This window comes from Coturnix japonica, chromosome 7 (genome assembly GCF_001577835.2).
Source record: "Coturnix japonica isolate 7356 chromosome 7, Coturnix japonica 2.1, whole genome shotgun sequence".
NCBI classification, from domain to species: domain Eukaryota; kingdom Metazoa; phylum Chordata; class Aves; order Galliformes; family Phasianidae; genus Coturnix; species Coturnix japonica.
Window position 1 is genome coordinate 18,677,950 of NC_029522.1, and position 12,911 is coordinate 18,690,860.

Sequence of the window (12,911 nt, forward strand, 5' to 3'; positions counted from 1 at the left end):
GGAGAAATTGCCACAGTACTGTTAGGGTATGAGGCTGACACTTCTAGATTGCTGCCTTGACTCTAAAAGCAACAGATGTGCTCCAGTTGGTTGGATGCCAAATGCATGCACAGAGCCAAAGGTGTGACCTCAAAGTCTGGTCAAAAACAGACTGCTGCCATACCTTCCACTTAAATCATCTAGATCCATAAAAGCAAAGAGGCTTCCCAAACTGGCCTTAAAGATTATGTTTGAAGCATAGAAAAGACAAAGACAAAAGTAACATACTCTGAACGTGATTTCTTATGCTGTGCCATTGGCCCTACTGACTCTCTGGATAGCAGAATTAAACCTTCCTGTGATGCGAAATGAGAGCAGACAGACATGCTCTTGCAGTCCTTGCTGACATTCCTGGTACACAGCAGTACGTCACCTGCCAGAGGGCAGAAATGGACACACAAAGATAAATTCTATTCTTAACCTACACTGTCATACTGAGCTCCTGAATGTGTTCACCACCCACAGAAACTCTCACTTCTGGCATGCTTTTGGCCTGCCATAAAGAGAACAACCTATTGCTAGAAGAGAAAGAAGAAGTCAGCAAACAAAAAATACAATTCATTATCTGATCACGAATATCCTACCTACAGGCAGACACGAGTTTTATGGTCCATACTCCCCCCCCACCGCTGCATCACCAGCCCAAACACCCACCCACCTCTCCTCTCAGCCATCTGCCAGGCTTCAAGGGGAGCTCTCAGCAAAGCACAACCAGGTGCTGTGCAGGAGGATAAGTGGGAAAAACACCTCCCAGGCAGGCTGCACCGCACACACAGCAGGCACCCTTGCAGCCAGGCAGCATCTATGCACGCTTCAGTCATCCAAAGCATAAAACTCTGAACAGTGCTTGGGTTTGGGCTCCAAAACTCATCTCCCATCTCAGCTCATCACAGCTCAGAAAGCGTGGCACAGTGCGAAGTTCTCTTCCTCCCTTGCCCTACAAGGAATAGTAGGAGCTTAGAGTCAGGAGCATGGAGGGCACATTTGTTGTGTGCTTAAGCTGTGTCGCTGAAGGTTTTTTGCTCTGTTTTGCATGTGTGTCTGTTCCAGGTGGTTTTCCTTCTGTTTAAAAAATAAATAAATAAAAATGACATATTTAAAGTCTACTTTACAAAATCTCAGCAAATTAACACTGATCTTTTCCAGACAATTCCTCAAATGAATGTTCAGCAAATGCCTCCTCGCAGCATGCAAAGATTTAGACACGCTGGAACCGGCTCTGCAAAGGATGCTCTCTAACAAGAGGAATTTAAGCACTGATACCAGTTCAATTTGCCGCTCTTTGATTTTAATATAAAAAGAAACACTTTCCGCAAGGAAAGCCTCGGCTTTCATCACCCCGAGCCCTAGCACAGACTTTTGCAGGCTAAACCAATTCACAGATAAGCACTCTTCCTAAATATTCACCGTCTCTTGGCTTACACGGGTTCTGGAGAATGAAAGAACAGACTATGCTGACATCTGGTGGCTTTGCCTGCAGTCAGAGATGGTTTATGGCAACAGGCTTTTCACTGGAGTTTTGCATCTCTCATGCAACCTCTCTCCTGTTTCCTTCTAAAATACAAAGCATTATAATAAAAACATTTTTGTTTTCACTGATCAGTGGACAGTGCTGCCCTGTGCAAGTCCTTTCATAAAGCAACAGAAGATCCTTTGTTATGCAGAATTGGCTACATCATAGAGAAGGTCTCTTCTTCATTTCAAAGGATATTCTTCCACTAATCTAAAAAAGTGCATTCACTTCCACAGAAAACACTGCTATTGCATAGCACTAAACCACTAACGTACTGTAACTATCAGAGATGGTAGCACAAAGGAAGGGGAAGTGGCAGGGAAAGCAGGCAGCAGGAAAAATATATCAGTGTCTTCTTAACGTGAAGAGTGGCAAAATTATCTGCTGGCCATATTTGGTTGATTCATTACTCATTTGCAAATCCTTGCCCTGTTGTACTACAAGAAGGAAATCCTGGAAGGAAGATCTGGTGCCAAGTGGTGCCAGTCAGCAAGGCTGAGCTCAGTCCAACAAACTGTTCAATAAGCAGAAGCGTGCACTTGCCTTAAGCATTTTTAATGCCTCCAGCCAGCTGCCAGTGCCTCTAAAGCCAAGATTGTATCAGTCTTACGAGACCAAAAATGAGTATCAGATGTTCTGTTTTCTCATTCTTGTTCTTTGAACATTCAGGATTTCTTAGCTCCCAAGGACAGAGCCCACAAATGTCCTGTCATCGCTGTGTCAAATGATGGACTGTGACCTGCAAGTTCATTTCTAAGTGAACGATCCATGGGGATGTGCTGAATACTCGGAATGAAAGAGAAACATCACAGCTGATCTCTGGATCAACTCTAAGAATGTTTTCATCAGATAAAGCAGTTCCCCAACTTTAATGGTGGTGATCTCTGAGGACTCTTCCATGTCACTGGCAGCATTTCATTCCTTATTAACCCCACAGTGTCTAAGAATAACAGTAAAACTATATAATCCATCCCATTATATATTGTGGAGAAGTCACCTTTGATCAACAGCAATTGTGAACTGTTTATGGCATCTGCCAAGTTAACAAAGCACAGTATCAGCTATTTGGGTGGTTTCCTTTAATATACAGAGGATTTCATAACAACCAGAAAGAGAAAGGAGGCCTGGACTGAAAGAAGAGGGATGTATTAAACTCTCTCCATAAATTCATCAGAGCACACACATCAGTATTTAAATACCAAGAGTACACAGTGACGTGAGTCTGCTTACAAGATAGATCTACAATCTCCCTTTTAATAACAAACAACAACACGGCAGATCTCTTTCACAAGAGAATAACACAGTTTGAAGCAAAGCTGTTGGTAAGTGTGGTAGAAACACTGTCACAGCTTGAACCAGTGATTGAGCACCTGGTGGGAAGGAAGGGTGAAACCAGGGGAGCTCAGGTGCATGCAATGTACTGAGTGACTGGAAGGGGTGGATCCTGGCTCCATCCCTTCCCAGACCTCATTTAAGGGTCAGCAGGGGGAAGGTAGGATTATTTTGTTTGGAGACCCCTGCCTATCTGAGGACCTTACAGGCCTTCTGAAGGTAAGCAGCTTCTTTCTCTTATTTTTGTGCTTACTGCTGTTGTGTCTGAGTGGATCCTTGCTTGCTGTGGCCTGGGATCTTGTTGCTCTGCTGTCTTGTTGCACTTTCCATTGCTTTACAGTAAGTAATAGCAGCTACCTGAAAGGTCTCCAGTCTAAGCCACAGAGTTGTCAGGAAGTATGAAGAAAATGAAGTGGGAACAATGCATTGGCCCTACATCTAAAGCAAAAAGAACTTTTGTTTAGAAGCTTTGGTAATCATACATCTGCTTTCACTGTCACATCAATAAAAACGTAACAATCAAAGTTCTAGGAAACTGTAAGTTTACTTCTCTGGAGAGTCCCTAGTGGAAATGGTGTTGTCAGCTCTGACCCAGAACTGAGGGTAGATGCATGGGCTTAAAGCAATTGCACAAGGTCTCATTTGATTTAGCAGAGCAAAGGCAGAGAGCCAGAATCATTTCTATTTCAGTGAAGAGAGGCTTAAAGACACAGTCCCAACTTGGCAAATGCCTAGAAAACAGTTTTGTAACTGTCTTTCAAAACTAGAAGTATGACTATTTCTTCTTGTTCTTAATTTAGTTATTGTTTTTAATTTGGTTAATTCCAGGAAGGTCTGGAATTACCAAGAACTACCAGATAGCAACAGAATATTTGGCGCTTGGAAAGCAGGCAAGAATCAATCCCAGTCTTATGGACATCTGTTGTGCAGACTGGGCCTTTCTTTGCACAAAAAAAAAAAAAAAAAGTTGTTTTTTGGTTTTATTCTTAAAACCTTGATCCTTGAGACTACTTGGAACAATGCCCAACTGTTATTTGCTGAACACTGCACAGTGAAGACCTGGCAGAACTCAGGTTGCTACCTTGGATTAGAAGGTGTCCTCATGAAGCAGTGTAGTAACAAGCAAGCTTGTCCTGAAACACAAAAGCCTCCAAACAGTCATTTTCTGTTTCAGCATGCTAAAGAGGGCTGGGAGAAAGTATAAAAGAAAGCTTTCACCAACAGAGAGCCTGAAACACTTGCCAGTCTGTACCATTCAAACAAAAGAGCCTAAACAAAGTGAGTGGAGTAAATCTGCTACTTGAAACACAGAATTTCTCTTGTCAAGCTCTCTACAACAGTCACAAAAAGATTCCATTTTCATTAGAAGTTACTACCGGGAGGGGTTTTTACTGTGCGGTGTATAAGCTCAATATGGAGCTGACATAATACTGCTGTGGGATCATACTGGGAATGTGTGCCACAGGTCAGAGCATTTGCACTGCCTCCATTGTGAAAGGCAAGCAAAGGGAAAAGAAATGTGAGAGCAAGGGGGGAGGATAGGGGGGGAACCACGCATGTCCCCCAGCCTTCCCTCTCTCAGTCTCAGCATATTGGCAGAAATTAATTTCTATAGGAAGGGAATTGCACTGTTTGCAAAGCAATCCTCAAGGATTTATTGATCTTTTAAAGAAAAAGTCATTAAGCAGGGCAAGGAAGATTTACAACAAGTATGGGAAAACAAAACAATCTCTTGGGATCTTCACCAGGCCGAAACAGGATTAGCTTTGTAGTTTCTGTAATCTTCCTCACAGAAGAATGCTAATTCGGTCTCGTTTGCTAGAACAAATAAGAAATTGAAGATTTAGCACATCAGACAATGAACCACCACCAACAAGCAGCAATTTGGAGCCTTAGAAGACAACTGGTGACTTGTTGGTCAAAGACAATTATAAATCACCAAACATTTCCTCCCACCACCTCATATTTTTGCTAAAGGGATTCGAGTACTAAATGTGCAGCTTCACTGTGTCATAAGAACAAGAACCTGAATACATCTAAGTACATAAACAAGATTCCTCAAGATTAGTTTAATGCAGACTACAGAATTGTCTGTGTTGCATTCAGCAAATGAAGTGATTGCATTTCAAATGCCAGAAAAATAATGAAGCGTAACTTTCTCTTTTTTGTGCATTTGTCTTTTAGGGAAGGAAAAGGAACTATTTTCTTCCATGAAATTAGCCCGTAGGTATAATAATCTAATACTTAGAGGATCAGTAGAATATTTTACAGATCACTTTACATTCTCCCTCATGACCCATCAAAATATGTGTCTGAAGAAGTTAATTTTTTGCCCTGCTGATGATTAATTCATGAGGCTTCAACAATATGCAAAGTGAAAGACACAAATTGGCTTCTCCAGCAATACCTTCAAATACCTCTAATTATTCACAGGGGATATGGCAGAGCTAAAGGACCCGCAAAGGTTCAGAGCAGTCACAATTCTTTCAACCCAGTAGGTCAAGGACTTCCTCTTCTAAAACAGTAAGTCAGCAACATTACTAATTCAGAACAGAGACAAATCTGATGGAAAGCCTTCACAATTATTAAATGTGGATTTCTTTAAGGTGCTGAGCCAATAAGTTCCACGCTTGTTTTTTAAATTAAACCTGAAGTTAATGAAGACTGCCTGCCTTGTAAAAAAAGGTGGAGGGAAAAGGAGCAGAAGGGGTTTTAGAAACTCAACTAGAAAACAGACAAGACTGTTAGTAGTGAATACTGAATGCTTTATTACATAAACCCTACTTGGGAAAAAAAGGCAAGCACCAACTTTGCTGACTATATCATAGCTGTAATAATTAATAACCAGGGCCACAGAGGCTTTTCCAAGGATACTTATCTAATGTCCTCATAACTTATAACTCTCCTAACCTAACCCTGTAAAGTGCCAAGGGTGATCAATTGCAGCTTAGAAATAACAATCTGCAGGTGTCCAAATTTCTCAGGTTTTCTAACAGGGATTTTTTTATTCTAGAAAATCTTACCCAGACTAGATAATGGAAAAAACATAATACGCTCATAGGAGGTTTCAAGTCTAACCAATGTAAGTGTATGAAATGACAACTAATGGTATGTGCTATCATGCTTCACGTTGTTCATTTCCCATTCTTCCACTTCTTGTGGAAGGATTGCTTCAAGATTTTAATATGAAGACCCAATGCCTAACTTAGCTAATTTTCTGGTCTAGGTATGCTGGAACATATCAAAATTGTATAGTAGTCTAAATTGTTTCCTTAATAAGCCACCAAGCTCTCTATACATAGGCACAGAGCAGTCAGTTTTCCTCTAATTTTCTTTCACTACAATATTTACCTTGATGTTCTGATGCTTGTTTTGAGATCACACTGAACTGTTTCACTGCTGTAGATGCAGCTATGGATAATGCCAGCTCCAATGTAACACTTGGTGCTGTCATCACTCCCTTGCCTGAGCTATATTGCCTCTTACATCTTAGAATAAGATAGATAAGAATCATGTTAGAATGAAGCTTCTGCTAACTACAAATCTACAAGGGTGGGGTGCCAACAGTCCTCCTTCCTGAGGAATTATTTTTCTCCCACCTGAAAAGGTCTGGGTTAGTTTAAAGATAGCCAAAGAAGATGACAATGTTTGGGAAAGGCATACTGAGGCAGGTGTGGTACATCCCAGAGAAAAGCATTGAAGAGATCATTCCCCCCCATATCGCTAAAAGTCAAAGAGTAAATGGCCAAATGGCAGAAGCTCCACAATTTGGAACCTTTCAGACTATATGAGGCAAAAGAGCCAAGAAACCCATGAGGAAAAAAATGTAGGTATTATTTCTGGGAAGCAATCAGAGGGCTTCAGGAGCAGGAGGGAGCTTTCTTTGACTCCTCTGTACTTAGAGTGCAGGGAGTTATGCACCACAGCTAGGCAAAGCACAATCAAATGTGTGTGTGTCCATGTCAAGGTGGAATGCGACTACATTCCCTGAAGTGCCCTGCTGCCACAAAGTCATTCAGCCACATTTATGAGAAGCCCAAAGGACATCCAGGGACCATCAATTTCATCATGACAGATATTTCTTTACATTATTACCAAATGACATGCCCTATATGCAATCCCCTGTCAAAATGTGAGAAATCAGGTCAAGCTTCAACTTCATGCTACGTTCAGCACATTCTCTAAATGACGTTACTTGAGCTTTCCCATTCAATCCGACTATCAAGAACTGTATGTTGCACACTAAACAAATCTAATTTTATTTCATTATTCCAGATTGGTTCCACTACTTACATTACTAACCAAAACAACAGTTTAAATGTTACCGATAAGACTAAGCAGGCATTGTACTAATAACCTATCTGCCAATCATTTAAAATTGCTCTCTGCAGAATTATAAGTGTACCCTCTAAAATCACAATTTGCATTCTGAACATTTGGAGCACAGATACCTGCTGCCCCCAGTTCAATGATTTGAATGTATATTATCCTGCCTTCTTCCCAGAATAATTATCAAGTAGTGTAAAGAGCATCAGGAATACCATTTACTTTTCAGCAGGCTATCCAAACATAATCAGCCAGTTATCAGTTTAATGACAACCACAATGAACAGCACCTTCAGTCAATATAAGCGTCCTCATACCTACTCCAGCTGCTTTCAGAGTGCTGTCTTCTTTCAAAATCAGTTTGTCATCATCTTCCAAACTCACTACTAGATCGCCAGTCTACAAATTAGAGAACCAGAATGCAAAGATAAGAATTTGCTGTCTCTGCTCCAGTCTTGTTGTATAGCGCAGAGGTCTGCCTGCATTGAAGTATGTAAAAGGGAAGAAAGTAGCAAAGGGCCATACCTTAGATTTGTGAGCTTGGTGAATAATCTTCATTGTATCTGAAAGAAAATACAATGTTTTCCTAAAATAAGGCTTAATATGCAGGTGATGCTGGAAGTTACACTTAGGGAAGAAAAAAAGTAACAAAAAAGTAACAAAGTAACAAGATTGAAAATTTCTTTATTATTAACAATTGCACGTATTCAGTCTGAAAGAGAAAACCTTTTGCTTTCCCAATCTTGCAGCCAGTCATAATCCAGTCATTCTAGTGTTAAGGCGCAACAATTTGAGGGGCTTCTGCCTACTGCCTGAATTTTAATAACTAAGTAACCATCCTAACAAGCAGTGAAATTACATATGTTGAAATGTCAGTTGGGGTGTTCTAACCAAACAGGTTTTACACATACAACTGGGGCAGGACAAACAGCATTAATGTGCTGTCAGCTACTACAGCTAAGTGGACAAGAAGCAAGTGATGAAGACAGTAACCTGATGGCTTCAGACCATTCCTCAAAACCTTGATCTTGCAGTTCAAAAACTGCAGCTTCTTCTCATCATAGCTGCATCCTTTCAATTGCTTTTGTTGTTTCATCTCAATTTCGTTCCAGTCAATTGTGTTCCCAGGTTTTTTTTCTTTTCCTTTTTTTGGAAGTGGATCCTTCATGGCGATAGATAGGAGGTGGCCTTCTGTCAGTGTAATATTTACCATACCATTCCATGTTTATGGGAGGAAAAAGTGAAGAAGCCATCTATGAGACAAGATTGCACTCAGACCAGCACTGTCAGCAAAAAGGAGGCAATGGCAAGGTAGAAAGTTGAGAAGATGGCCCAGACCTCTTCTCAGGCTAAAGACAAGAATGGTGTGTACCAAGACGTAAGAGGAAATTTTAAAGTCATAAGCTTAGAGATCCAAGTTAGAGCACCAGCCATGAGGAAAAAAGTGACGACTGAATATATGAAATCAAAGGAATGAAGAGCTGCTGGATTCTGGAGGGATGGAAGCCAAAGCAGACAAGATGTTTCTCACAGCCAGGTCCAACTGAGACTGGCACTACTAAACAAAGAAGATAAAAAAACCCTAGCTCCTACTAGCACTGTTCATGCAGAAGTCTTACTGCCCTTTCATCACCAAATACAATAGAGACAGCAGAACACACAAGAGATGCCAGAATCACGAGCCTGGAGGGATGACTCACAGCCTATGGGGAAGGTGAGGAACTTGGGCTTGATTTTTTTTTTTTCTGTGTGAAAGTTTCAGCGTAGCTGGCGCCATCCCACAGAAATAGGCCCCCTCTGACTCGCCTAACAGGTTATAAAGTTCTGTAATGTTTTCTACCTGCATTATGCACAGTCCTACGCAACACAATCAGGTGCTCAGCCACAACACATGCTCTGGGCAAAACTAAAAGTGATGAAAGAACTAACACCAGGGACGGGCAGCATCAGGCATGTAACTGCAGTCCTAGATGGGACTCCCTCATCCACGCAAAGCAAGAGATATCAGGGAGAGGAAGGGCACCTCCAAATTCATACTATTAGGACATCAAGTATTACATGAAAAACAATAATATTCAACTCCTTGTTGCTGACAATTGTAAATCTTAACCCCTAACTTCTGTTTTCATCTCACACCATCTGCTATGAGCAAGAACACAATTATGTGCTTGGCCTTTTCTCTTTTTAATAGGCCAAAATAGTCAACTATTTGCATGTATTAAATAGGTTTCTCAGTCAGTTCTTAGAATCACTGAAGAGAAAGAAGCTTGTAACTCCAGCACATGGGAGACAGGTGAGCACTTGTAGCAAATCTCCAAGGGAGCTTCCAGAACTGTTGAACTGTGGAGAAGGTACGTGACTGATGTCTGAGTTACCACACTCCAAGAACTGAAATAACTCAGTTTATTTTGAAAGCATGTTCTGTCCCAAACAGATAATAGCATACAATCATGCAAAGCTTCATATAAAGAAACACGAGTGTTGTTTTACATTAGAAAATAGACTGAGCCTAAATTTGATACCAGGCTATTTCACTCTGTCAGCTGTTACTGAAGAGCTTTCTTATCTACTTTGAGCAATGTTCCCCTGCTCCTCTCATATTATGTTAAGTATTTAAGAATATGAGCCTTATGCATTTTCCTTCTACTGCCTAAAGCTCCTGCTTCACGATCCTTTTTGACCTCGCAGCTAGTAAAAAGACACTGAAATACACATGCACAAACAGAACTACAATTTCAAAGTGTTTGAGGTCACAAGCTGCTCTGTAAAGTAAAAACAATGACCAAAGAACACATAGCATTCAGCCTAGTTCAAATGAATAAAGAAGCTCAAAATAATGGTCAGGTTCTGCAGGTCCTGGAGGGATGATTCCAACTTCAAGTGCTGCAGATACAGGCAGGTGCTGTAACCAGTGTGATCATGCTAAAATAGTTGTCTCCTAAATTGTCTAAACTGGTATAAAAGATTACAGCTGCATTTTGATGGGACAAATTAAGAGAAAATACCTACCGTACTTGTAAGTTTTAAAAGGAGGAGGAAGTCCTGTTCTTGAAGGGACATCTGTTTAAAATAAAATCACAAAATTAACATGAAGTTATCCTTCTAAATTTCTGGTAATGAACATGAGTGCAATGCACACACACTGGACAGCAAAGTAAATCCTCAGCATAGAAGAGTACTGAATATGGTTTGAATATTAAATACTGAAATATGGCCTTTGGCTCAGATTCTGCAGTTAGTCCATAATGGCTTAAATTCACTCAAGCATGAAGTTCCTCTGAACTGAACGATCCATGCAGACAGCAATTCAGTGCAATTAGGTTATGATCACAGGAGTCTGATCCATCAGAAATCTGCCAGAAACATCCTGTTAATGGTTCATACAGTTCAAAGTTCAGCATCTCTCACTACTTTACACCTCCAGCATCCTAACAACTATCATTCCTAACTGAATTGTTCAGTAAACGCAGCTTTGCTAACCAGTCACAACAAGGAAGCCAAACAGAAAATTAACTCTTCGGGTATATGCAGTACACAGCCTCCCTGGTGCCAGTGTCCCCTGTGACATCTAGGTATTTAACCAGGCATTGTGAGGCCCAGCTGCTATCAGTTAGTTGGCAGCAATGTGGCTGAAAGCAAAAATCCAGCAGTTTAGAAACTTATCTCAAACTCCTCCTTCAAAACAGATTACAGAAAAGGAAGGAAACATGGATTTTGGACCAGGAACGGTACTACCCGTCTGTGAAATACAGCTGGCTCAAGACAACAGTTTTGTCTCAAGTAACAATGAATTACAATACTGCACACATCAAAAGCAAGAGGGTTTGGGGTTTTTTGGTTTTGGTGGGGTTTTATTTTTTTGCATTTTTCTTTTTCATAACTGTAGCTGTACCATATGTTCTGAAAGTGCTTGTAGTTTTCTTTCTTTTCTAAGATCTAGCCATGTCAATCACTGTCTACTAGAAAGGAAGTTGCTGAAAACACAATACAGCTGTGACGCCCAGGGCAACATCCCAGAAGTTGCTCAAATGTGATCAGTTGCAACAGTTCCAGACTTGTTTAAGCTGACATCATGCAAAAATCAAAGCCTGTTGATCTGCACACTTTGAATGTCTCCATTTAGATGTGAAGAAATATACCTGCAAGATTAGTTAACACCCTAACTAATGAGTTGCTACATGGGCTGGTCTGCATCTATTAACCTTTAGATACACTGTCGCTTTCAGCCAGGCTCTGGAAACAAGGTCTATAGAGGAGTAAATCTGCACCACAAAGCTCAAGACAGGACAGAAACTCAGAAGCAAGCATGCAGACCTCACTGTGTCAAAAACAATTTTTCACATTCCCCTCTCCTTTCACAAATAGCAAACAGAATTTCATTCCCACATCCCACACAGTGGTACAACTCCTACGGATCAAAAGCTCCTTAAAATCTATTGATTTCCTCCAGTTAATTTCTGAATAGCTGCCTGACAGCACCGCTCAAGGAGCCCGAGGCATGGAGCCAAGTGTAGCAATGCCCTTGTCTGGCAGTCAAAAAGGACGGAGGATTTAGGCAGACAGAGCAGTACACTCAAATGTGAGCATGGAACACCGACCATGGAAGCTCTCATTAGGGACAGACCTCTCATCCAAGGGAGGAAAGCACAGGGGACAAAATACAGATCTGGCACCTCTACCAAAGCCACGGAATTCCCACATTTTTTCCACTTTGCTTTCTAATGTAGGGACGACATCAAGAAGGACAAGCAAATAAATAACAATCCCTTACCCTTCTGCACAAAAGCAATGAACTGCTTCACTGTCTGATCCAAGTTAACTCCATGATAAACCACAGGCCTGAAATTCCGGTGCTCAAAAGAGCGAACAAGACGAACTGTGACGGTTGAGTTTTCTGCTGACATGAGAATCAATTTTAAATGACCTGGGAAACATCAAAGAGATGAACTATTTACTTTCCTCTGTGCATTAGCACAGCTGGAAAACAAGGTGTGGGTAAGCCTTGGTGAAAGACTCAAACATGGGGAGACATTGAATAGAAGCACGACTCTCAGGACTTGGATCTTAGTGATTCTATAGAAGCAGCAATGGAATCTCAAGCAGTAACCCAGGATTTTATTGGCACTGCACGTGAAGCAGCCCAGTACGTGTGAGCACTGCCTACTACAGCACAAGAATGTGTTAAACAGACAAGAATGCTAGAGCTAAATGTCCTATGTGTGACCTATATGTGACCTGTTTGTTGCTTAGGTGATTTTACTGGCTGTACCCTTGTGCTCTAAAGGTACATACCCATTTAAAGCCCTTTTAAATGGATTCATGTTCTGTTGATCCCTGGGCCGTTACACAGTGTTCCTTCTCACATCCTTTTCAGGGACTGAAAACCAACCCCAACATCATGTCAATAATGATCCCGGCATACTAGCAGCACAATGAATGGGGTTAATTTATAACGATAGGTGGACAACATGGCTCTACGTGCTTCACACTCCTTGGATACAGAGCAGACCTTTCACTGGCTCTGTTTTACCAGCCCAGTCCGTCTCTGGACATGCCGCCCCCCCCCTCCCCTCACACACCCACGGACAAATGGCGCCTGCCCCGGTCCCCAACCTTACCGCAAGGCCGCACTCGGTACTTCCGGGTTTCGCCCTCCGTCCCGCCCCCTTCGCACAATCTAACCAATCACATCCGAGAAATGA

General features: G+C 41.4%; 1 protein-coding gene across 4 annotated transcripts; it reads right to left on the reverse strand.

Moving 5' to 3' along the window:
* Positions 1-4,167: 4,167 nt before the first annotated feature.
* On the reverse strand, positions 4,168-12,894 carry C7H2orf76 (chromosome 7 C2orf76 homolog). 4 transcript variants are annotated; one of them, XM_015868808.2, is made up of 6 exons: positions 12,828-12,892; positions 11,981-12,133; positions 10,219-10,269; positions 7,735-7,772; positions 7,527-7,608; positions 4,168-4,702 (listed from the first exon to the last, which is right to left on the reverse strand). In XM_015868808.2, exons 2-6 carry the CDS (start codon positions 12,111-12,113, stop codon positions 4,626-4,628), a joined length of 381 nt encoding a protein of 126 aa, XP_015724294.1. In that variant the 5' UTR covers positions 12,114-12,133; positions 12,828-12,892; the 3' UTR covers positions 4,168-4,625. The 4 variants fall into 4 exon arrangements, with proteins under 4 accessions (XP_015724294.1, XP_015724293.1, XP_015724292.1 ...); XM_015868807.2 differs by lacking the exon at positions 12,828-12,892 and adding an exon at positions 12,502-12,525; XM_015868806.2 differs by lacking the exons at positions 4,168-4,702; positions 7,527-7,608; positions 7,735-7,772 and adding an exon at positions 7,877-8,400 and having other exon boundaries at positions 12,828-12,894.
* Between the last annotated feature and the right edge of the window lie 17 nt (positions 12,895-12,911).